Source organism: Pagrus pagrus, assembly GCF_965226575.1.
Source record: "Pagrus pagrus genome assembly, chromosome: 22".
Taxonomy (NCBI): Eukaryota; Metazoa; Chordata; class Actinopteri; order Spariformes; family Sparidae; genus Pagrus; species Pagrus pagrus.
In genome coordinates, this window is record NC_140204.1 from 18,545,244 (window position 1) to 18,566,625 (window position 21,382).

The following is a 21,382-nucleotide window of genomic DNA, read 5'->3' on the forward strand; positions in this document are numbered from 1 at the left end:
TTTCTTTTTCTTTATTAGAAATGTCACGGAATAAAAAGTATAGACATTACATGTACAATGAAGCAGATACACAAACTCTATTATAAGCACACTGGGCAAAATCATAAAAACAGCAACAGCATACAGTATTACACCTCTAGATATTTACTTGTGAGAGCTACTGACATCTCTATTGTAACTCCTTTTACAAAGCGATAAAACTGAAAAGCAGTAATGTACAGTGCATTCAACCAAAATTACACATGAATCAAAATAACAAAATCAACCAAGATGCTGTATGTTTTTACTCATAGTTTTTTTTTTTTTAAACATAACAAATATAACAACTTATGCTACAGTGATACTGGTGAGATAGCACCACTTGACAAATACCATAAATTCTGAAATAAGTGCCAGGATTCAGTAATGGTCATTACAACTGTGGGCGTGGCCAACAAAAACAAACAAAATCTTTAAAAGACCAGGTAGAAAATATTGAGGAGGGATGGAATGACCTTTACTTTTAAAGCTCACGTGATAAATAGAGTTATGTACATTGCCACACACTAATTACATCAGTAAAAAGACAAAGTCCATTGGATTCTACTCTGCCGTCTTTCGAAGGCATCATTGAAATCTAGCACTTCCTGCCCATGTTACTAATTGAAAGCCTACCAGGAATGGAAGGCATTACGCTAGTCGAGCTCATTAGAAAGACATCAGACCTGCAGCCAGTGGACCCTGCCTCCTAGATTGGAAACAGCGGACGCATCAGGAGGGGAATGAAAACTGTGTTTCTCAGCAGGAGATTGTTGAGTTTGAAATGACTTTTCTTGTGCGATGCTTTTAAAAAAGAAATAATCCTCAGCTAATAAAGACAACAGGTGAGCACGCATTACATTTTCCATTTGAATAAACTGCAAACAACAGCAAAAACGCAAATTCAAACTGGAGCCCCAGATGGCAAAATTGTACCAGACACGCTCATCTGGCTCACATACTGCATGAAATGATGGCTCAGATCTGGCAAACAGGAGACGTAGACTACCCATGTAGATTACAATATTACAATTGAAGGCCAAATAATGACTTTTCTGTGTTGACCAAGTAAAAATAAAAGCCTTGGCACTATTAGAGAATTTACAGCCCATTTTCATAGTTCTCAGCTACATTAGCAAGACTTTCATCCTCCGTCTGATTGTCTTCTTTTACATACAAGGTTGGAAGAGAATTCTTTGACTTCAACACAATCTCGCTGGTGCTAATAGAGCTGCGAGCGGTGCTGCGGCGTCGGGCCAGCTCTGCCAGATCCTCAGCCAGGACACTCTCCATCACCGCACCAAGAGAGTGTCTGATTTTACTGCACAGGTCAGGGCAGCTGAACACATACAGAATGGGGTTAAGAACACTGTTAAGGAAGCCGATGGTTGCTGAAATTGGGAGGGCCTTGCTTGCAAGTTTCTGTGCAGAACTTCCTACGGGGGCCATCATCTCCATGATGATGAAGAAGTGGTACGGAGCCCAGCACAGTACAAAGCTCACCACCACGGCCACGACGAGCCGAACAAAGCGGAAGGGGCGTCGGCAGCCTCTGCGAGCCAATCCAGTGTTCACAGCAGTATAACTGAGGATGATGACAGCTAGGGGGATCAGGAAGGCCAGAAAGAGCTTGAAGAAGCCTAAGGCTTCCTTGCGTTTCTTGCATAAAGAATCACGGTCAGCCGTCTCACTCGGGAGGAATCGAGCATAATTGTAGTAACACAAGATCTGTCCGCTAGGAAGGGGAATGGTGTCACGGAACAGGTAGAAGGGGATGGTGCAGATCGCAGCAACGCCCCAGATCACCCCGCATACCTTCCCAACCAGGTGGATGGTCCTGTGATTCTGCGCCCACACAGGCCTCAGCACCACCAGGCAGCGGTCGAGAGAAATGGCTGCCAGCAGGGAGCCACTGACGAACATGTTGAGAAAGAAGATGGAGGAATGGATGCGGCAGAAGGTCGGGCCCAGCGTCCAGGTGTTACCACGGGCCATGTAGAGGGTGAAGAAGGGCAGGGAAGCAGTGGCCAGTAGGTCAGAGGCTGCGAGGTTCAGGATCCAGATGCTGATGACAGAGCGGCGGACGTGGAAGCCCACCACTCCGAGGATGAGGAGGTTCTCTATTATGCCAATGGAGGAGAACAAGCCGTGGAGGGAAATGGTGAAAACGTTTAAAGAACTCATCTGGGCTGTTTGGTTTGTTGAGCTACTTGTGACATTTGTCTTTATGCTGCTAGGACAGAACAACATCTTGGTGGACAAATGTCTTGAAGTCGAACTCAGCTGATGTCCTTTTGTGTCACACTGCTGAAATCTACAAAAGAGATCAGAACATGTAAAACTAAACTGAATCAGTCTAGAAAAAGCACACAACTATGAAGAGAGCTCAGAAGTTATACGGAGAGTTTCATCTAGGAGCTTACTTATGTATTCTTTTTGAGTGTATCATAGGCTATATACTCTATTGACATGTCTACAAAACATGTCATATCGTGTTCACAGTACCTGATTATCACCTGACTTTCATGTTGGGACGTAGAAGCTACGGTGGTGGAGTTAGAAACGACAAGGCAGCCGAGCCAATGACCACAGTTCATGTCTGCGTTTCAGCGTACTTTTTTGAAACCACTTGATATTTATGACAATGGATGCAACACTTCTGGATATACTTAAGGAAACCTCAGGACAATTTCCAGCAGTGTTTTCTCAGAACATCTTTAGCTTTGTTTGTGGCGACAAAAAACAGATATTCTAAGGCAGAACGTGATCGTTTCCTAACTCTCACCGAGTGGCTTTTATGCTTAAAAGTAATGTAAAGTTGCATGATATAGATAATGTAACGTTTTATTTTATCTGTGGTTTTGCAGTTTGCCATCATTTATTCTGGCAGTTGGGTTGGAGATATGTATAGGTTCTAAAAAAATAAAAATAAAAATAGTATAATAATATATTTAATAATAATTTATAACAAATAATAACAACTTCAATGTGTTGCAAAAACTGCGAGCTGTCCATGATGTAAGTGGCGAGAAATACCGCAGGGGTGAGAGGAACATGGGTGTGTTGTTTCACAGCTGAGTCAGACTTCAAATGCAAATGATCTGCATGTTTCCATTTCATGTTTCACAGTCTGGCAAACCAAATGCTGATCATATAAAGTTATTATGTGGTCTGTAAGGCATCAATAAATAATTCATTAGCAATTAAAAACACTGCCACTTACACCATGTCAACATTAATATGCCTTATTATAGAATATCACCCACAGTAAAGAAAAAAATGAACAACTCTTACTTTATATACTCTCATGTTTAATAGCTGTTACATATTTACTTGAAGGCTAAGTTGCAGAACAGTAGTTTTGTCTGTATGAAAGCAGTTGTAGGAATGCACTGAAGTGGTGTACAGTCGTACCACCCTACTTCTTTCTTATCTTTTACATTTGCCACATCCTCTCTGCAATTCTAGGTGCTCTTTTTGAGGGCACTTGTGTAACTGTTATTCTATGTTGTCTGACGGTGTATCACCACTCGCCACTGTATGAAAAGATCTCTGCCTGGCGTCGATAAGTTTCACATACAGAACACATCTCAAAGGCTCGCACAATTGCTAAATTAAAACATTTTTGGGGAAGTTCTGCAATGAGCATGAGGCATGTGGCTGATCATGTTGAATCGGCAGGTTGTGTCAATTAAACGTAACAGCGCAAAGTTGAGGATTAAAAAAGACCCATTGCATGCCTATTTGTGGTTACTACTCAGTAACTGAGTCCGATTTAAAAGCAAAGTAACACACATAGCACATATGAAAACATTTCCGCCTGTTTCCAATGCACATTCGTTTAATTTTAAAACTTGCAATGAATGAAAAAATGACACTGGAGACTATCTGTCTCATTGCAAGATACTGACTAAAACTGAAAAAGGACGACTTCTCTATTTTCCTGTGTGCTAAACATGTAGAGCTTATCTTCCATGAGCAAAAAGTCATTTACCTTTTCCTCTGTCTCTTGCAGGTCTGATGCGGTCTCTCTATGTTACACTGCTCTTTTTAGCCTAGAGGGCGTATTAGTATACACAGTAATAGGAAGTTGCAAACCTCAAAAAGAACTTGTGTCAGCAGCAAGTGTCAAAACAACCAAATGACAAAAAATGACAACTCCTCCAAGAGTCAGGTCGTTGCTAGAAACGAAATCTGGTCTCTGAAAACAGACTGTGGGTGAGGACACTCATAGAGTTAGATGTAGTTTGATTTGAGTTTAGTTGATTTTTTTCTGCAATAAAGAATTCTCTAAATTACTATCAAAGCTTTGGTTTTGCATAAGTTGTTGTTTCTTGGCATCAAAGATGTGCCTGCTGACCTTTTAACAACCCACTACCATAGTCATTTCAAAGGATGCCAACATGACCAGAACACACTGACCTGAATTTTGAAAATAACAGGAAAACAACAGACAATTTTGCTGACACAGCATGTATTGAGGAGCAACAATCTGGTTATTTCCTTTCATTTATTGAATGCGACCTTCTAGGCCGACGTGCCAGAACGATCTCGGGAGGCTCTGCTAGAAATTGTTTGGAAAAGGGCATGTTCAGAGAATATGTGGCAGGTGGTTTGATGAACCATCTGTCTATAGCCGCCTATCGCAGGCTAACTTTAACTAGTCAGATCAACAGAAGGAGAGCGCTACCAGCAGAGATGGTTGGTGAATCACACTATGTCAGTTGAGAGAAGAGTGAAAACCTCTTTTCCATCAATCTTCAGTGCCCTTTGTTGCTCTTCTTTCAAGGAAATATACTCTCCACTTCTAAAGCTGATGCAATAGTGGGTAACAACTTGAGCAGCCGAAACAATCACTTCTCCTGCTGGTTGTCACACCTATACCATGTTTGCAGCAGCCATAAACACATAGATCACACCCTCTCACAAATTCAGCTACCTAGCAAGGTAGGAAAACTCAGTTGGTTTGAACAGTTTCCCTCAAAGATAGATTGGAAAGGTTACGACCATTAACCATCTCCCACGAATATTCAAGTCAAGCCAATTTTATTTACATAGCCCCAAATCACAAATCACATTGCCTCAGGGGGCTTTACAGTCTTAGACCCTGGGTTGGAGTGAGGAAAAACTCCTCCAAAAAGGGAAAAAGCAGAAGATACTTCAGGGCCACAGAGCAGGGATCCCTCTATTAATATTTCTCCCAAACATTTTTTTAATAAAAGGTACTTTAATCTTGTATATATAAATATCAGCTTCATAGTAGTAGTGCTGAGTCTTCTGAGAAAAAAAGACCACAGATTATCCTACATATGGCAAAATTTGGCATCATGCAGTAGACCATTCATAACTTAGCTACATTAGCTGACTGTGCACTTCATTTTAACAAATGATATCATTGTCTGACACTGTTCTTTACTATTATATTTATTATGCATTGATGATGCCTTACTTTGAAGTTGTGCTCAGCGTCAATGTTTTCTGTCTAGGCGGGATTGTACAGTAGTGATTTTCTTTGTATTTCTGCCATGTCTGCAGTATTTCAAAGGAAAGTGGTTTTAAGTCTTTATTGCCAAAGACAAAAGGTTTGTGGTTTCGTCTTATGACTGGACTGTGAGAAAATGACTTACAAGTGTCAGTGGCGTGTTTGCAAGTAGCATGCACAGACACATAGGGCTTTTTCTCTTCCTCTCTATCTCTCTCACACACACACACACACAAATACATACAGCAGTGAGCCCAAAAGCAGAAGGAAGTGCTTGACATTTTATCTTTTGCTCAATCACCATATGCACATTACTTCTGTCTGAGCGTCTATTAAGAAATATTAAGTTGTGGGGACCTTTATTATGCCGGAATAAGGATAAAAGATAGACACATGTCATTAAAATGTGCATGTCAGAGTGGATTCTCTTAAAGAGGAACTGCAAGAATGAGAATGAGAGCATTAAATGTGTGATCAACTCAGCGTGTGTCAGCGTGAACCTTCAACACCGCACATTCACACCTTAAGGTTGTATTTGCTTTTAGATCCTCACAGAGGCTAGAAAGACTTGCATCAATACAAACAGGGATGTTTGATGTGCTCTTATGTTTCACCCTTCCACAGCCTCACTTGTTCCTATATGTTCAGTAACTTCTGCTTTGCTTGCTTTTACGTATCTTTCTTGAGGTATTTGGTATTGGCATTGCACAGAGTTCTGTTGTCCTCTCTTCCACTAGATGTATCTGAATTCCATAAAAAATGTAAAACCTCGAAAAAAGCTAAATCAAGTCTGAGATCGATATTAAGACAACATCAGCAAGAAAAAAAATAAAAATTCTGAAGAGGCATGTCTCTAAAGTCACCTTGTTTTACAGCGCAGTTTAGGAGCTAAACTATCCCTGTGATCTGGTATCTCAGTTGGTTACTTTAGACTCCAGATGATAAAAATGTCAGAATTTTAAACAAGAAGGCCTTACAGATGAAAAAGTGAGCATACTTGATACCTTCTAAATGTCAGCCACATCACCTTTGCACGGAACTGTGGTGATGATTGTTGCGACCAATGAATCGAAGGTAGCGTCTTGGTGTAGAGTCTAGAGCTGATAGATAGCATCAGGTGGTTGCAGGGCTGTAGCAGCAGATTGAGCACAGAATATCTCTATGAATCAATGTAGATATAACAAGTTTTCCGACACAGTTCAATTTGAAGTTTAACATACTGTTGGTTTAACCAAATTCCTACATAGTTATCATGCTTTTTTGCACTGTATACATTTTCTAAAAATGCTTGCACTTTTTTTTGTTTTTTCAAGTCAAGAACAAGTTTTATAATGATTTTAGGTTAGATCACATTTATGTTAATAAGAAAAAAAATGTTTTTAGGTGCTTCAGCTAAGCAAAGGAAATAATCTAATGAAAAACTATACAATGAAAAAGGAAAACAATGCCCTAGGCTAGTGTTCATATGCTTAATTTGCATTAATGAGGTCATATTGTGCTTTTGGGGTTTTTGCCTTTCCTTTGTTGTGTTATGTATCATCTTTGTACATGTAAAGGGTCTGCAAAGTTAAAAAGCCCAAAGTCCATGCCAGAGGGAGTCAATCTCCCCCACAGAAAACACTGCTCCTGCACTGCCTGAAAGACCTGGTTTGGAGTCGAGCCTTTACTTCCATGACTTATCTGCGTGACTATGTAACAGGCGTTATATAAATATATATATTATAAAATATATACGGCTGTACCGCAGCCATAGTTACCAACTGTAGCAGCGTTATTTTAGATCACACTACCTTGCTCGGTATGACCTGCCTTACTCTACCTCTGATTGGCTACAACAGAGGCGAGATGTATCACTCTGTAGCTAAAACGGAGCGTTCAAGACACAGTGTGTATAGGGGTGCTGCAGCAATGCACCATACGAGAAAAATAGGTGGGCGTAATTAAGAGCAACTTTCTTTCTGCACAGTAGTCAACCAACTGAGTACAATATTAAAGTACCTTTGTCGGAATTATACTTTTTGGAAAAGTGTTCACTGTGTAACACCGTGAATTAAATTAAGCACAGCCTAGTGAGAGTCAGACTGTTTGAGTTGTTGTTACAAAGGTGCTGTTTGTTTGTGTATGAATTTCGTGATCACAAATGATAAATAATGTAATGGAGACCAATTTTGTTAAAAAAATGAAAACAATGTTTGGGAGAAATATTAATAGAGGGTTCCCTGCTCTGTGGCCCTGAGATATCTTCTGATTTTTCCCTTTTTGGAGGAGTTTTTCCTCACAAGACTGTAAAGCCCCCTGAGGCAATGTGATTTGGGGCTATGTAAATAAAATTTCACATGTGCAACTCTCACCAAAGATTGAACAGAGGCTAGATGTCTCACTCTGTAGCGAAAACGAGCGTTCAAGACACAGTTTGTATAGGGGTGCTGCAGCAATGCACCATATGAGAACAATAATGTGTTTCTTGAAAATTAAAGTACGTAAACCTGTTCTACTAGGACCCCCAAGTAAAAGGAGGAACCTGAAAACAAACATAACATGACCTCTTTAACAAGATAGGGGTATTTTTAACACTATGGCTTGACTCTATCCTGGTGGTTTTATGCAGAAAAAAAAATATCGCAGACACTGCCTTCAAATTGGATTTTTAATTTAGATAGAAGATCCATCTGATTGGCTCTGTCCTCCTCTCCTCTTTCTGTCTCCTGCTGGGCACCAGGCAACAGTAAATACTCTTGTAAAAAAAATATCAAGTGTCGTTGGCGCCCTCTTCAGGCCAATTAGCGCATGTGAAGCATCACTTGCATGCTCAAAAGGATGCAGTGTCATGGTACAAGCACTTTATACGTCTGAAAACATATTTTAACCCCATAAAGTGTAACAATGTTCTGCCAAAAACACCATAGGGTTAACAGAAAATTATACTGGCTGATGAAAAGTTATCTTTTTTCTTGTTGTTGTTGTTTTTTTGGATTTGGAATTTAAGTTTTGGACTGCAGGCAATGTTTCTACCTGAGGGCAAAAATCATAGCAATGTGTAAAATTGCCTGAGTAAAACTGGCCACTCAGAGCTTTTTTTATTTCCTTTTATGCAGGAACTGCAAACCACAAATCTGCGCCACCTGTGTTACAGACAACTTTTCCGCTGAAGGTGCATGTCTTTGACCCCTTTACGGAAACTGCAGTCACACTGGATCACACAGTCACAGATCACAGATCACAGATCAGCGGAGAGTGAAGGATGTTCAAGTTGTATGTGCTCTTGGTTCTTTTCCTTAGAGCCTGTAAGTCACTGTAGACAATATTTTTCATATTTTTGTGCCATGAATTGTGACTCCATGTGTTTAAAAATAAAATATTCAAAGTGATTATCATTAATATATCTCTATCTGTGTTTCAGATGGCTCTCTGCTCTACGCTAACCCGGGACACAATGTGACTTTGCCGTGTTTCTATGACAGTGCCAGACAGCTGTGTTGGTACAAGCAGGTTGCAGGAGAGCAACCTCAAATAATCTCCTCTTTCTACAAACACTCAGTCAACAAATTCCATAACCAGTTCAAAGGCGACAAACGGTTTTCAGTTCATACTGGAGACAACTTCTACCATCTGAACATCTCTTTTGTCCAGGGCTCAGACTCAGCTATGTACTTCTGTGGACGGATCGATGTTCAAGCCACTGAATTTGTTAATGGAATATTTTTGGTTTTAAATGGTAGGTGTTAACAATTTACAGTTTTTTTTTCTAAATCCAAAATTTCCATTTCATTTCCTAACCCTTTCTAAAATGTCTGTTTTTCAGAGTCTAGTCGCAGGTCTGTCCCCCAGCAGCCGGCCTCCAACTCTGTGAAGCCAGGAGGATCCGTGACTCTGACCTGCACGCTGCACACTGGAACCACTGACGGAGAACACAGCGTTTACTGGTTCAAAAAAGATTCCCACTTGGGAATGTTGTACGTCCACGAACACAGCAGCGACGAGTGTGCAAAGAGCCCTGAGTCTCCTGCAGAGTGTGTGTACAGTTTATCCAAGAGGAACATGAGTCTGTCCGATGCTGGGACATATTACTGTGCTGTGGCCTCATGCGGAGAGATTCTGTATGGGAAAGGAACCAAACTGGATGTTGGAGGTGAGCAACATATACTTTAAAAAAAACTCTAAATCAAATTTCTATTTAATCTTAGTCTTCTTTTCTGTTTTCACAGAGAAACTGGACTCTATCTCTCCTGCTCTGATGTTTTCTGTGGTTGCAGCTCTGGCTGCGTCTGTTTTCTTAAACATCATCTTAATCAGTACCCTCTGCAAAATATCCAGGAGAGAATCTCTTCAGTCTGAAGGTACAATTAACTCATAGTCACCAAAGAAGGAGGTTGTCTGTTATTTTAACGAGGATAAATAGAAAGGTTTTTTGATTGATCTGTTTCTGAGATTCCTGTCTAAACCTCAGTACAATGCATGTGAATTGAATTTCATTTGTGGTAAAAATACATCTAAATCATATTTTTCATAAACAATGTCAAAGTGACTTACGATAATCCACAGCCTCTAAAGAAAGGGGGCCATTTTCATTCTTATTTGGGTTAACTGTCCCTTTAATGACAATGACAGAAGGAAGCTAATGTAAAAGATATGAAATATATATATATATTTTGTTTTCTATAATAGGGCTGCACCGCCAGTCCAGTGTCCCAGAATACACCGCTGATAGTCAGGTAAACTCAAAGAATCCTCCCAACACGACTTACATTAGTTTGTATAGAGGCACATCCCATAATCTAAATTAGTGTAGCCTCTAAAAATGTGTATTTTCTTATTTCCTGCAGAATGAGGAATCTGATGCGTTGCAGTACGTAGCTCTGGACTTCAAAAAGAGGCAAAGCAAGAGCAGGAGAAAGAGGAGCACAGAGGAGGAGACGGTTTACTCCAGAATCGCACTGTCAGACCTGTGAGGTGACTGTCGCTGTTTCATAGAGGCAAACTTTTCTACACCTGCTTCTGCTGCTGCTCTCTTTTTGACCCCTGTAATAACCCTAATTATGATATGATCTAAATCAGCTCTTCTGTTTTTATACATTAAATCATCCTTTATCATCCTACGTATACTGAACTGCAAGGTTAAAAGTACATTTGTATAGAAAAAAACATTTGAAAAAAGCAATACACTTTTTTTTTACTGGATTTGGTGGATCTCTATTTCTTATTAAAAGGCTGTGGTTTCCCTCATTGATATCAGTAATGTTAGCTTTATGTTGACCTTCCACTGTAATACAGCAAACAACCACAAATATGAAGAAATATACATTCCTTAAAAGCATTAACGTGTGTGTGTGTTTGTTTGCGTGTATGTGTGTGTGAAAGAGAGAGGTTCCTCGAGGTCAGTATTTATCTGAGAAAGATCTGCTGTACAATAGAAGCCAACATACTGTCTGAAAATGCATTGAAACTAACGCAGAATGACTTTTAAAGTGATTATTTTCGACTGTTGTATGGCTAATAATAGTCTAGTGCAGCTTTAATTTATATGGATTTTACAAAGATTCAAAATTGTTCTAATGCTTTATCTACCATTTTTGAAAAAGTCCCTAAAAGACTAGTATGATTAAAAAAAAAAAAAACAACTTAATTTTCAGCCCTGACTGATTTCTTCTGAATTTCAGTCGCATGGAAAAGAAAAAAAAGAAGAAAAAAAAGGGTTACAATGACTCATGTGACCTGTGTGAGTTTCCTGGAATGTGTTATGTATCTACGGTTGTACAGCCTAAATGTCTGAGAAAATCTTTATTCAAGCAAAAAGCTGCTGTGGTTGTGATATTCTAACAGTTTAGTATTCAACTTTCATGAAAGTCAAGGTGTGCACGAGAGACAGATTACAAAAAGCATGGTGAAAACTGAAGCAGCAGACGCGGAGATATTGCAACCTTTACTCCCTAGTGTGGTTTAAGACCCAGAAACACTGGATCATACTTTTCACACAATGACATTTTGACGTCATTATCAGAGTAAATTTTTCTACAGAGACACAGAAGACAGTTGATCTCAGCAGGCCTTGTGCAGTTACGCTCTCGGCCAGTAGGGAGCAGCAGTGCACCGACAGTAGACATCATAAGCACCACATCATGGTGTTTTTAAACAGTGGTATATAGCTGTGACCGCCAGGTAGCTAATATTGGAAAGATAAGTGATTTAAAGTGAACACACCACAGAAAGGCTAAAGATATGCATCTGAACGTTTCAAAGACACTTTGTGAGGCGTATCCTGTCTGTTGCACCCACAGAGTGTTGCTTTTTGGAGGGACTGTTGTGGTCGACTGACACCAAAATCTGAACTCTATCCTTTTTGTTCAGCGCCTCGGAGCACAGCCAGTGCCATGACGGCGACGTTTCATGTTATTACGCAAGAGGCGGTGCTCAGTTTCATGGTTTTCAGCAGACAAGTTTGGTCAAATCAGACAAAATACTAGAAAATATGGAATTTTTAGCAGCTCAGACTTTAATCACCTCAGCCTAAGTTATGATCAAATCTAGCTAAATTTGACATCTTCACTGTCACAAATGTATTTCTTTAAATTCTATCTCCTCAGAAAACAAAAAATCAAATACAGAACTATCTAACAAAGGATGGTTGCTTTGTTCAACTTCTGAGCTGTTCCTCTCAAACACATAAAAGACAGCGACGTGTTTTCAAGTTCTTCTGCCGACTGACTAAAAAGAAAAGGAGAAAAAAACAGCCTCGTCTCTGAGTTCCCGCTTTGGTCAAGCTCGCTCACATCGAGCTGAACAAGGTGGTTTTACCCCCCCCGCTGCCCTCCACTCTGACAGGATGTCTGTGTGGTTTTATTTGTGATGCTGTTTGTTTGTTCCAGTTGCTTGAACACCTCTGCTCTTTCACTTCTCATTCCCATGTATATATATTTTACACGTATACGTCTGTAAACAGGTCAAAAACAAGTTAAAACACCGTTGACATAGCTTGAAGCAGTCACAGTAGAGATAATGCAAGGAGGAGCTTCATGACAAGGTGATCCGGGGCTGGCTTTACTTTCTCTTCGATGTAACCGCATGTTTTTCAGTTCTAGCCGAAGGCTGCCTCCACGTTCCTGTTTTTGATAGAAGCAGTATATTTAGAGAAGTGTATTAAAGTTGTAAATAGCTAATCAATGCTGATGCAATAAAAGAAAAAAAAAAGGTATTTGTTCTTTTTGCAGAAGTACCACGGAAGTACATTTAACCCTCACTGACCTGATTCACTCTGTCATGCCAAAAGCACAGTGGAAAAAAATAATCCAGCATGGCCACAAGATGCATCTGCGGTGTCTAACCTACTTTCAACAGCTACAGAAAACAATGAACCTTGTGCAGAGCACCGATGCTTTTGATACTGTGTCCACCATTTGGTTTAAAAAAAAAAAAAAATCTAAGAGAAAAACTTGTGGAAGTGTAGATGAAATTAAAAAGATACCATCTCGTGCGTTAAACCACAGCGTGAACTGGCCCTCTCATGCTTCACTGATTCTTAATATAAAGTCTAGAAAGGCCTGTAGACAGCACAAAATCTAAAATGTGATTCTTCAAAAATGTTTACATCTCAATAACCTTTAATAAAAATAATATATACTGTAATGCCACTTATTGCACTGTAGTGTTGGAGTTTTAAATCCAGCTCATTCTCACTCCTTGAAGCTCCCCTCTCCTGGAGTAGTATAAAAAATGAATATGGGCTGGTTGGAAGGGTCATACACTAAACTGTCCCTCCGGAAACCTGGGTTCAGGTGATAGTGTTATATTAACACTGTAGTGTTATATAAGTAAATAAACGTACTTACGTGAGTGGTGCACTTACATCACGTGACTTATAGTACATCGCATACATAATTTACGTTAGGTAAGACACAAGACTGATTGTAGCTATTTAGAAGTTTAAAAATAGTTTATTTTCCTAAACCTAACCAAGTAGTTTTGGAGCCTTAACCTAATTAAAACGCAATTGTTAATAACAGCAAAATATGTGAACTGTTTGTCAGCAAGCCTTAATTTGAAAGTCTAACCAAACAGTACCCATTACGTATTTCTAGTCTGACGTGAAGAGCCCTTCACGTGCAAAAGTAGTGCTAGAGGGGTTGGTAGAGTGTCATAGTTTGAAGTTTAAGACCACTGATCAAGCTACCGCACTTGAGGAGTTGGGAGTGACAACGTGTTGTAAAATCGAATGTGCTTTGGATTTTGAACACTCAAATAATGCCGAAATATGTGATAAAGTTGGTCATTCCATCATGAGATGTTATTTGTATTTCTAAACGTTCTAACTTGACCTATTAAACTCAGCCAGCAACAACTTGAGTTCCTTTGAATGTCATTTCACAAAATGAGGTCTGAATGAAAGCTTTCTATATTTGTCAAGCAGCAGCTCGGTTTGGCCTCGCTGTGAAAAGACTGAAAATACAGTCTTTTTTCACAAGTTAAAGACACTGGGACTTAATAAAATGTGTGATTCAGTGTGTGCATACAGCTCGGGGTTACTTGAAATGACTTTCTACAGTCAGTCAAAGTTCATCCGCTGATGACCCGAGCAGAAAGGGCCCTCCACCCACACGTTTTCGGAAAGTCGACAGAAACGTGGCAGTATTGAGCACTTAGCTCCGAGTGACATTGAACACATCACGGAGTCGAGTTTGACGAGCAGCCATGTGCTCAACTTGCCATAACCAGCATAAACAATACTTCTCAATAAAGTTCCACCTTGAGTCTCGCCTGTACTCAATACATGAGTGATTTCAATGAAGGATTCTGACACACAGCAGTGCTTCCTCTTTTAATTGTTTCCGACATGGTCTGACTGTTCTCTTCAAAGAAGAAAGGGAGGATCTACTTTCCATTTAAGCTTTGACTGCTATTGAGAAACAGTGAGCATTAGGCCGACTTACTGTCACTGCACAATTCAGGAAGTGTGAGAGGTGTCGGTCAGTGCTGCCTCGTCTCTACTGAGCCAGCAAATGTAGAGCTCTTTACCACAGCTTTGTCAAAACACGTACGTGCGGACCACAAACATCAAAAGACAAACACTAGTGACACGGAGTAGCCTGTCTGTGCTCGGTAACTGTCTACTGCATGGGTTGACTGTACTATTAAATCTTCAAGGATGAGGGGACGAGACAGCTACATAACATTTAAATAAAGTCACACTTGGACATGTTTTTTTTTAAAATAACTTTAAACTGCTTTATCATAGAAAATGATTGTGACTCTAATTAAATTTGCAGGTTGAGAGTTCATACTGAAATGAAGTGAAACCAACAGCTGTCCAGGCAGCAATCTGTCTGTCTAATGGCATGCTTAGTTATGCTTGGTTAAACAGTTACGCTTTCTAATGGTAGAAATAGTTATGTCCACCTAAACGTGATTTGTAGCCTACTAGGCTAGGTATGATAAAAGACACAAATATAAAAAGTGACTTGTATTTCAATATTATTTCTCACTTTTAAATTTGAGTTATTACGCCCTATTATCTGTTTGTTTTAGGCAAAGCCTCTATAAAATGAGATGTATTGTTTTTTCAACTGCGGTAGGCCACTTGTTGTTGCTGTGAGTTTGAAAGTTGTTGTCAAAACCACAGCTAGACCCATGAGAAAGAGACCGCTAACGCTAGCAAGCCCTGCTCCAAGGTGTGACAAATGCATTATAATGGATCCTACCATTGCCGGGTGTTATTGGGTTGTGTTCAAGTTTTTCTTGTAGTTGCTTTGTAAAAGAAACTAGCAGCAAATATCAGCCGATATCACTGATCGTGAGCTGTAGTTTCCCTGGAAAACAGACCAACTTGTCTCTGGGCTGAAAAGCGGCCTGTCCACGCTGCCTAGCCCAAAGAAATTCTAGCATGGAAGACAACTCCCTTAGACCCTTAGAGGAGCCGTAGGCCGAAGAGGTTGGTGTGTTTGAAAATACGAACAGCACAATGGCTGCTCCCAAATGTTAAATGTTGTAAAGGGACTGATCTTGAACCCAAACTGTAGGTTACTTTAGAAAGAGGAAAAGAAACATTCTGTATCAACCACTATAGGCTATGATATGCTCCAGGAAGCAGCACACCATGGCAGTTAACATGGCGCCTTCAACAAACACCAGCCCTCAGATGTTTGAGGTATCCTCACCATGTGCCCAGGTATGGAAGAAGATAATGGGAACCAGATCCACACAGGGTGCATTTCTATACAGTACATGAATGTAATATAATTGTAATGGAAGCCAGTCCATCTCAAAATGTATAATATAAACTGTCTTCCTCCTTTTACCTTCAAACTGACATTTTTCAACACTGCACTTGGCATTAACCATGAGTCAAGAACAAACTGAACAGTAGAGGGCAGTGATGCAGCACTGAAGCAGATATAGTTCACAATTTGAAACACCAAAAGAAGAGGCAAAACACAACGTCTTTCTTAACATGTGGTTTCCTCTGCCACTTCTGATTATGTGTATTTAGGTTGTTGACCCATTAAGTACAGATAGACCTGTAGGACCACACTGGCATGACGTGACCTACAGAATAACACTGAAAAGACAAACTGCTAACCACAGCCATAAGTGTTATCAGCATTAACTTTGAAGTGGGGTAAATCACTTGACCTTAATTCTGCTTTTTTTATGTGCCTCTCCATCACACTCCCTTTCAACCCAATTTTACTTTTAAAATCTCACACACACACACAAGAAAACCCATCCAAATTTAACAATATTGTGTCGTGACAGAAGAACACAGCATGTTCTTCCACTCTACAAAAAACCCCTCTCAGCTCTGTGCACATTGTGGAAAACAAACACTGCACATGCATCAACCTACGCCTCCATTCAAAAATGTAGACTTTCCTTTTCATTGTGTTCAAATATGATGTCACACCTGCTGTCCCTCCAGTGTACAGCGACAATGATGTAACCTGAAAGAGTCAATCAACCCCAATTACACCTCTGGTCACCTGATCAGTCTCTTCTTTTGCAAGAGAACAAATCGCTTTGTCTTGCTCTAGACTTGACAGCATAGCCAATCACGAACAGCCTCCGTCTCCTATAAGAGTTGGGTGCATCCGTCGACACACAGGGTGCAGACAGAGATACAGAGCTTCAGGGATGATGCCAATTAGCCTTTTTCTTGTTCTTTTCACTGAAATCTGTGAGTATTTTACAGCCATTTTACCTGTTTCTAAGTGCATTCATGTATTTTTGAATGAGAGGGGTGAGGTTTAAATGTGATAGTAAATATGATTTTTTATGCATTTCTGTCCAGGTCAGGTGCAAACTGTTGAGAAGACCCCCGCTATAACTCAAGACAGTGGGGTCATAGCAGCCGAAGTTGGGGGGACCGTGACTTTGAAATGCTTTTGTCGAAATGATGCTGTAACCTTCCTCTCTTGGTACCAGCAACGGCTGGGAGGCAAGCCTCTCATCATATCGACTCGGATGAAGCACAACACAAAAGCTTCCATTTCCTCAGCGTACATAGAAAGGTTTCAGGTGCAAAGTGGAGAAAGCATCAACCATCTCACAATCTCAAACCTCCAGCCGATGGATTCAGCGACTTATTACTGTGGCATTTTAGAATTCAACGCTATTGAGTTTGGGCAAGGAGCTTTCCTAAACGTCAAAACATCCCTGTCCAACAATCACGCTGTCGTCCGGCAGCCATCGCTGGAGTTACTTCGCCCGGGCGAGTCTGTGAATCTGAGCTGTACGGTGTACGCTGAAAAATGTGCAGGGGAGCAGAGCGTCTACTGGTTCCGACACGGTGCGGCTCAGCCTGCAGTCATGTATCGCAATGTGGAACAGTGTATGACAGATTCCCACATAGAAAATTGCACGTTAAACCTCGTTATAAAGTCCGTGAATGCCTCCGATGCCGGGATGTACTACTGTGCTCTGGCCTCCTGCGGGGAGATTGTGTTTGGAAATGGAACAAGAGTGGAGGTTGCAGGTGGGTCATAATAGCCGATACTGAATATAACTGTTTAAGTAAGAAATAGCTTTTAAATGACTGCATATCCATACATCTAAATATGTTAAAGAGACAAGATATGCTTTCTCTTTGCTGTTTGTTAGGAGATTCTCCCAAAGTTCGCCCAATCCTGGCGTACTGCCTGAGTGGGGCGTTGGCCGTTTCCATTATCCTGCTCCTTGTCCTGGCTCTCACGCTATACAAGTTAAAAACACAGATATGCTCTGTCTGCAAAGGTAAGCTTTTTTTTTAAAATAAAAGTATTTCAATTTGTTCTCTATCAGCCTGGCTTGATCATTTCGTCTTTTGCCTGACAGGAAGTGTTTCTCATCTGACATGTTCTGCAGCTTCTGAACCCATGGTAGGTGATATAACTATGATAGAAGCCATATTTGTACAAGATTTGTAACTGCTATTTTATTTCTCATATATTTTGCCACTGTACTTTTGTCATTACCAGAGCCAAGACACTGATCTCCTCCATTACGCTGCTCTGAGCCTGAACAGAACCAGCGAACGACATCGCCAAGAGGAGTCTGTGGACAGTGTTTGTGTATATTCAAGAGTAAGGAGTAGAAAAGAGTGAAGTAGGACTTCGCCTTGACTTTCAACCACACACCACATTCTCTCTCCTGTCACTCACTTGCAATAAAACAACACTTCACATGTATAAATGTACAATATGCAACACTGTTCAAATAAAATAAAACATATTTGTGCAACATGTTTGCAGTATTTAATGTGAAATATGTTGACACTGTGTGTGTTGCATGTGTGAGCATCCCTGTACACAAGTGTGATACCGGTTACAAATATAGAGAATGCAGGCTCATAAAAAAAACCCTACGATCTATAAATATCATCCTCACCATGAAACGTAAGCACAGGTTCGCACCTTTTCACTCTATAGCCGGCTCTCACCGTTTACTTTTCACTCCTGTGGTGAAGGTGGCGAGAACCTCAGACTTTAAGTTTCCATGGGTGGAAACGCAGGTCCTAGCAGAGCTTGAACACAGGAAGAGCGGCCTGCAGCTTCCAGGCCACAGTGTTTGCACTTCAGCTAGCCAGGCCTGAAACAAACATTATGTCTTAGATGCAGAGAACATGCTGCTCACACGATGAGAAAATTAAAGGCAGGCAGTGTTTGGTCATTGAAATGAAGCAGCAATAAAGACAACAGAGATCAGAGTGAAGTGAAAAGAGTTTTACATACCTACAACTCCCAACAGTCCAGATCCATCTGAGTGAAGCTTTCACTTCAGTCGACGAAAATGTTGTAGTAATCATCTGTCGTTTGCCACACTTTCAGTTCCCTAAAACTTAATACGGTTGGGGCTGATCGCAAGCTGTGCTTTTGAGGAAATTCACCAGAATGGCATTTACATTTTGTACTACATCAGCTCTTTGAGGAAGAGGATCTACAGGATCACGCAGGGCCACAACTTGTACTCAGATCAAACATGATGTTTTTCTCGTTGATAAAGTGCCCTAAGAACATACCCAAGCATTAATCCTCTGGTCAAAAAGACTAAAGAACCAAATGCTCCTCCGCTACAATGGCAGAGGGGGTGGGCAAAATTATCACAATATTTAATGCTTGGAAATATTTATGAAAGAAATGGAGATCAGAATTATGACCAATATGTGCAAAGCTCAATTTATAAATATCTCTATCAACTCTAGTTTGGCACGATGGTTTCATCTATACTAGTGCTACAAAATGAACTTTCTATAAACGCGCAACTACCAGGAGGTCAGAGGTCAGTGTTAAATTACATCTGACCTAAAATCAGCCTTTCCATTTTGGATAAGAATGTCATTTTTGATGAATGAAAACACTTTTATCAGTGTGTGTTGTCTGACAAAGTGTCACACCATCGTATAGCATGAAGGTAGTTTTATTTGAACTGAAAGAAGATTCGAGAAGAACAGGAAGAGGGTCGCGTTTGGTGGATGATAGGGGTCGAACGGGGTCAGGAGTTGCTGGACCATCGATGGGTTGAGACTGAGCCGCCGTGCAACCCTGATCTGTGCAGGTGATTGAATTAGAGAGGCACAGGTGGTTACATAAGCATGGCCCAGTTGGTAATCTAGTGAGGTAGAGTGGTGTGGTCTTGTTCCTGAACTTCAGTTATGATAACTTCATTAATGGATGACATGGAGGCCAGAACTGTCACGTTGCCAGGGAGTTTGACTAATGGAAGCTGGAACAATCACTACCATCCCATTAGGTTCTTGTGCAATGGAATTTAAATAGGAAAAACCTTAAATACGACTTAGCAACAGGAGATAAAGTGGTCTGCTCAGCTCATTGAAACCGTTGGCTTAGTTATTAGCCAGAAAGCTAACATTATGCTAACAAGATGCAATGTCAATAACATTGTATATGGTTGAAAACAGTTAATATAATCTGTCGCTATGTTTAACTACAAGACTAGCTAGCTAGCCAGCCGGGTCATTGTCACCAAAGTGATATCATGATTTTCATGAACCAATGACGGCCTGGAGGAAGTGAGTTGGATAGCGAGTGGGATGTCAGTATCAGTAAGTCCAGGACAGTGTAGGCTACTTATTGCAGCTTGTGTGTTATTGTCACCATCCTGTGGTGTTCAGAGGGTGTTGCTTTGGAGAAATACACTCAGTGTTGTAAATAAGATATCCATATTTTTTTAAATTTAATTTTTAACATTGAGGTGTTCGCAGACATCTGATGGCAATGCCACTTATTTTAGATACAAGATATGGGGCATTAATTTAGGCAATTTCACTGGAACTTCTTGAGTAGATCCATAGGTGTCTATATAGGGACTTAATTGCAGCCAATCAGAATTGAGTTTTCACACAGACCATGGTAACTTCAGCCCAGTTTTGCCAGATGTACAACAATTACCGTCTTTGTACGATGATTTAGCCCTCTGTACTATGTACGTTGTAATTCCAAAAAAGCCACAATGTACGATAATTTGACCATTCTGTGGCGCTTTTGTTAGCAGCTGGTTTTAGTCTATGCTATCCTGTTTTAATCCATTTGCTGACACGATCAGGATAGCAAGATAGAGGTGGAGTTGGAACTTTCTCAATAAGTTATGCAGTGTTCTTTCATTTGAATTATGGACACCTCCATGCATCATGAGCTGAGTGGATTTGTAGGCATGTAAAAACTAGTCTAAATATGTGTTCTGTAATATTACACTATTAATTATTGTGGTTATGACTGGCATTCGCTATTTTCCCAAAATACGATCATTTTAAGCCTGTGGTACAATAGGTTAACATCAATCCTCTGGCAACGCTGCTTCTGCTGCTGGAGGTTGTCTGGTGTTAATGGGTTGTGCTTGTGTTTTCTCGCGGTTGTTTAAGACAAGCAGCCAGCGTCAGTGCTGATGTAGCTGACTGTGAGCTGTAGTTTCCCTGGTAAACACACAACCATGACTGGCTGCCGCTGCTGCAGTGTCCCTGGGCTAATTAAGTGGTCAGCCATCCAGATGCTCCGCCACCCGGCCTGTCCGCTCGACCTAACAAGCCCAGAGACACTCAGTGACAGTGAACAGCAAGGATAAATGACCCAGGCAGGGGCCGAGAGACTGTAGTCGTCGGCTCAGACACTGCCGAGACCGAGAAATTTAGTCCCTATCCCAGAAGTAGCGGTGGCGACCTAATGAAACGCATCGTTACCTTGAGTAAAGTTTCTCTGGGATTTAACATTGTTGGAAACATTTAGGATAATGTCAGTACACACAGCTCAACAATGGACGAGTCGTCATTTTGATGCAGAATTAATACATTCAAATGTTATATACTTTTAACATGTGTTGCTGTGTCTTTTAAAGTCAGTTAGAAACAACAGTTTCTAGAACAGTTCACAAACCTCAATGGGAGCTAGGTCAAAAGGGGGCTGTTGA

The 21,382-nt window shown here is 40.5% G+C and overlaps 3 protein-coding genes across 4 annotated transcripts; 2 read left to right on the top strand and 1 right to left on the bottom strand.

The window, feature by feature from the left end:
* Positions 1 to 36: 36 nt before the first annotated feature.
* LOC311251602 (prostaglandin D2 receptor 2-like) lies at positions 37 to 18,731 on the bottom strand. Of its 2 annotated transcripts, XM_084344089.1 has the most exons (4): positions 18,694 to 18,731; positions 18,376 to 18,550; positions 6,505 to 6,629; positions 37 to 2,332 (listed from the first exon to the last, which is right to left on the bottom strand). In XM_084344089.1, exons 3-4 carry the CDS (start codon positions 6,612 to 6,614, stop codon positions 1,120 to 1,122), a joined length of 1,323 nt encoding a protein of 440 aa, XP_084200215.1. In that variant the 5' UTR covers positions 6,615 to 6,629; positions 18,376 to 18,550; positions 18,694 to 18,731; the 3' UTR covers positions 37 to 1,119. The 2 variants fall into 2 exon arrangements, with proteins under 2 accessions (XP_084200215.1, XP_084200216.1); XM_084344090.1 differs by lacking the exon at positions 6,505 to 6,629 and having other exon boundaries at positions 18,402 to 18,550.
* LOC311251347 (immunoglobulin alpha-2 heavy chain-like) lies at positions 8,608 to 10,755 on the top strand. Its single transcript, XM_084343725.1, has 5 exons — positions 8,608 to 8,784; positions 8,901 to 9,215; positions 9,303 to 9,629; positions 9,706 to 9,837; positions 10,324 to 10,755. Exons 1-5 carry the CDS (start codon positions 8,742 to 8,744, stop codon positions 10,326 to 10,328), a joined length of 822 nt encoding a protein of 273 aa, XP_084199851.1. The 5' UTR covers positions 8,608 to 8,741; the 3' UTR covers positions 10,329 to 10,755.
* On the top strand, positions 16,604 to 18,554 carry LOC311251286 (uncharacterized protein; the record flags this gene model as incomplete). The annotated part of the gene is made up of 5 exons (XM_084343662.1): positions 16,604 to 16,661; positions 16,776 to 17,459; positions 17,585 to 17,716; positions 17,798 to 17,841; positions 18,429 to 18,554. Exons 1-5 carry the CDS (start codon positions 16,619 to 16,621, stop codon positions 18,552 to 18,554), a joined length of 1,029 nt encoding a protein of 342 aa, XP_084199788.1. The 5' UTR covers positions 16,604 to 16,618.
* Positions 18,732 to 21,382: the final 2,651 nt, after the last annotated feature.

Coding starts and splice junctions, on each gene's coding strand:
- LOC311251602 (XM_084344089.1), bottom strand. CDS start 6,614: ATGCTATCTATCAGCTCTAGACTCTACACCAAGACGCTACCTTCGATT. Junction 2,333..6,504: donor ATGTGGCTGACATTTAGAAG/GTATCAAGTATG, acceptor TCTCTTTTGTAG/ATTTCAGCAGTGTGACACAA.
- LOC311251347 (XM_084343725.1), top strand. CDS start 8,742: ATGTTCAAGTTGTATGTGCTCTTGGTTCTTTTCCTTAGAGCCT. Junction 9,216..9,302: donor AATATTTTTGGTTTTAAATG/GTAGGTGTTAAC, acceptor TCTGTTTTTCAG/AGTCTAGTCGCAGGTCTGTC. Junction 9,630..9,705: donor AACCAAACTGGATGTTGGAG/GTGAGCAACATA, acceptor CTGTTTTCACAG/AGAAACTGGACTCTATCTCT.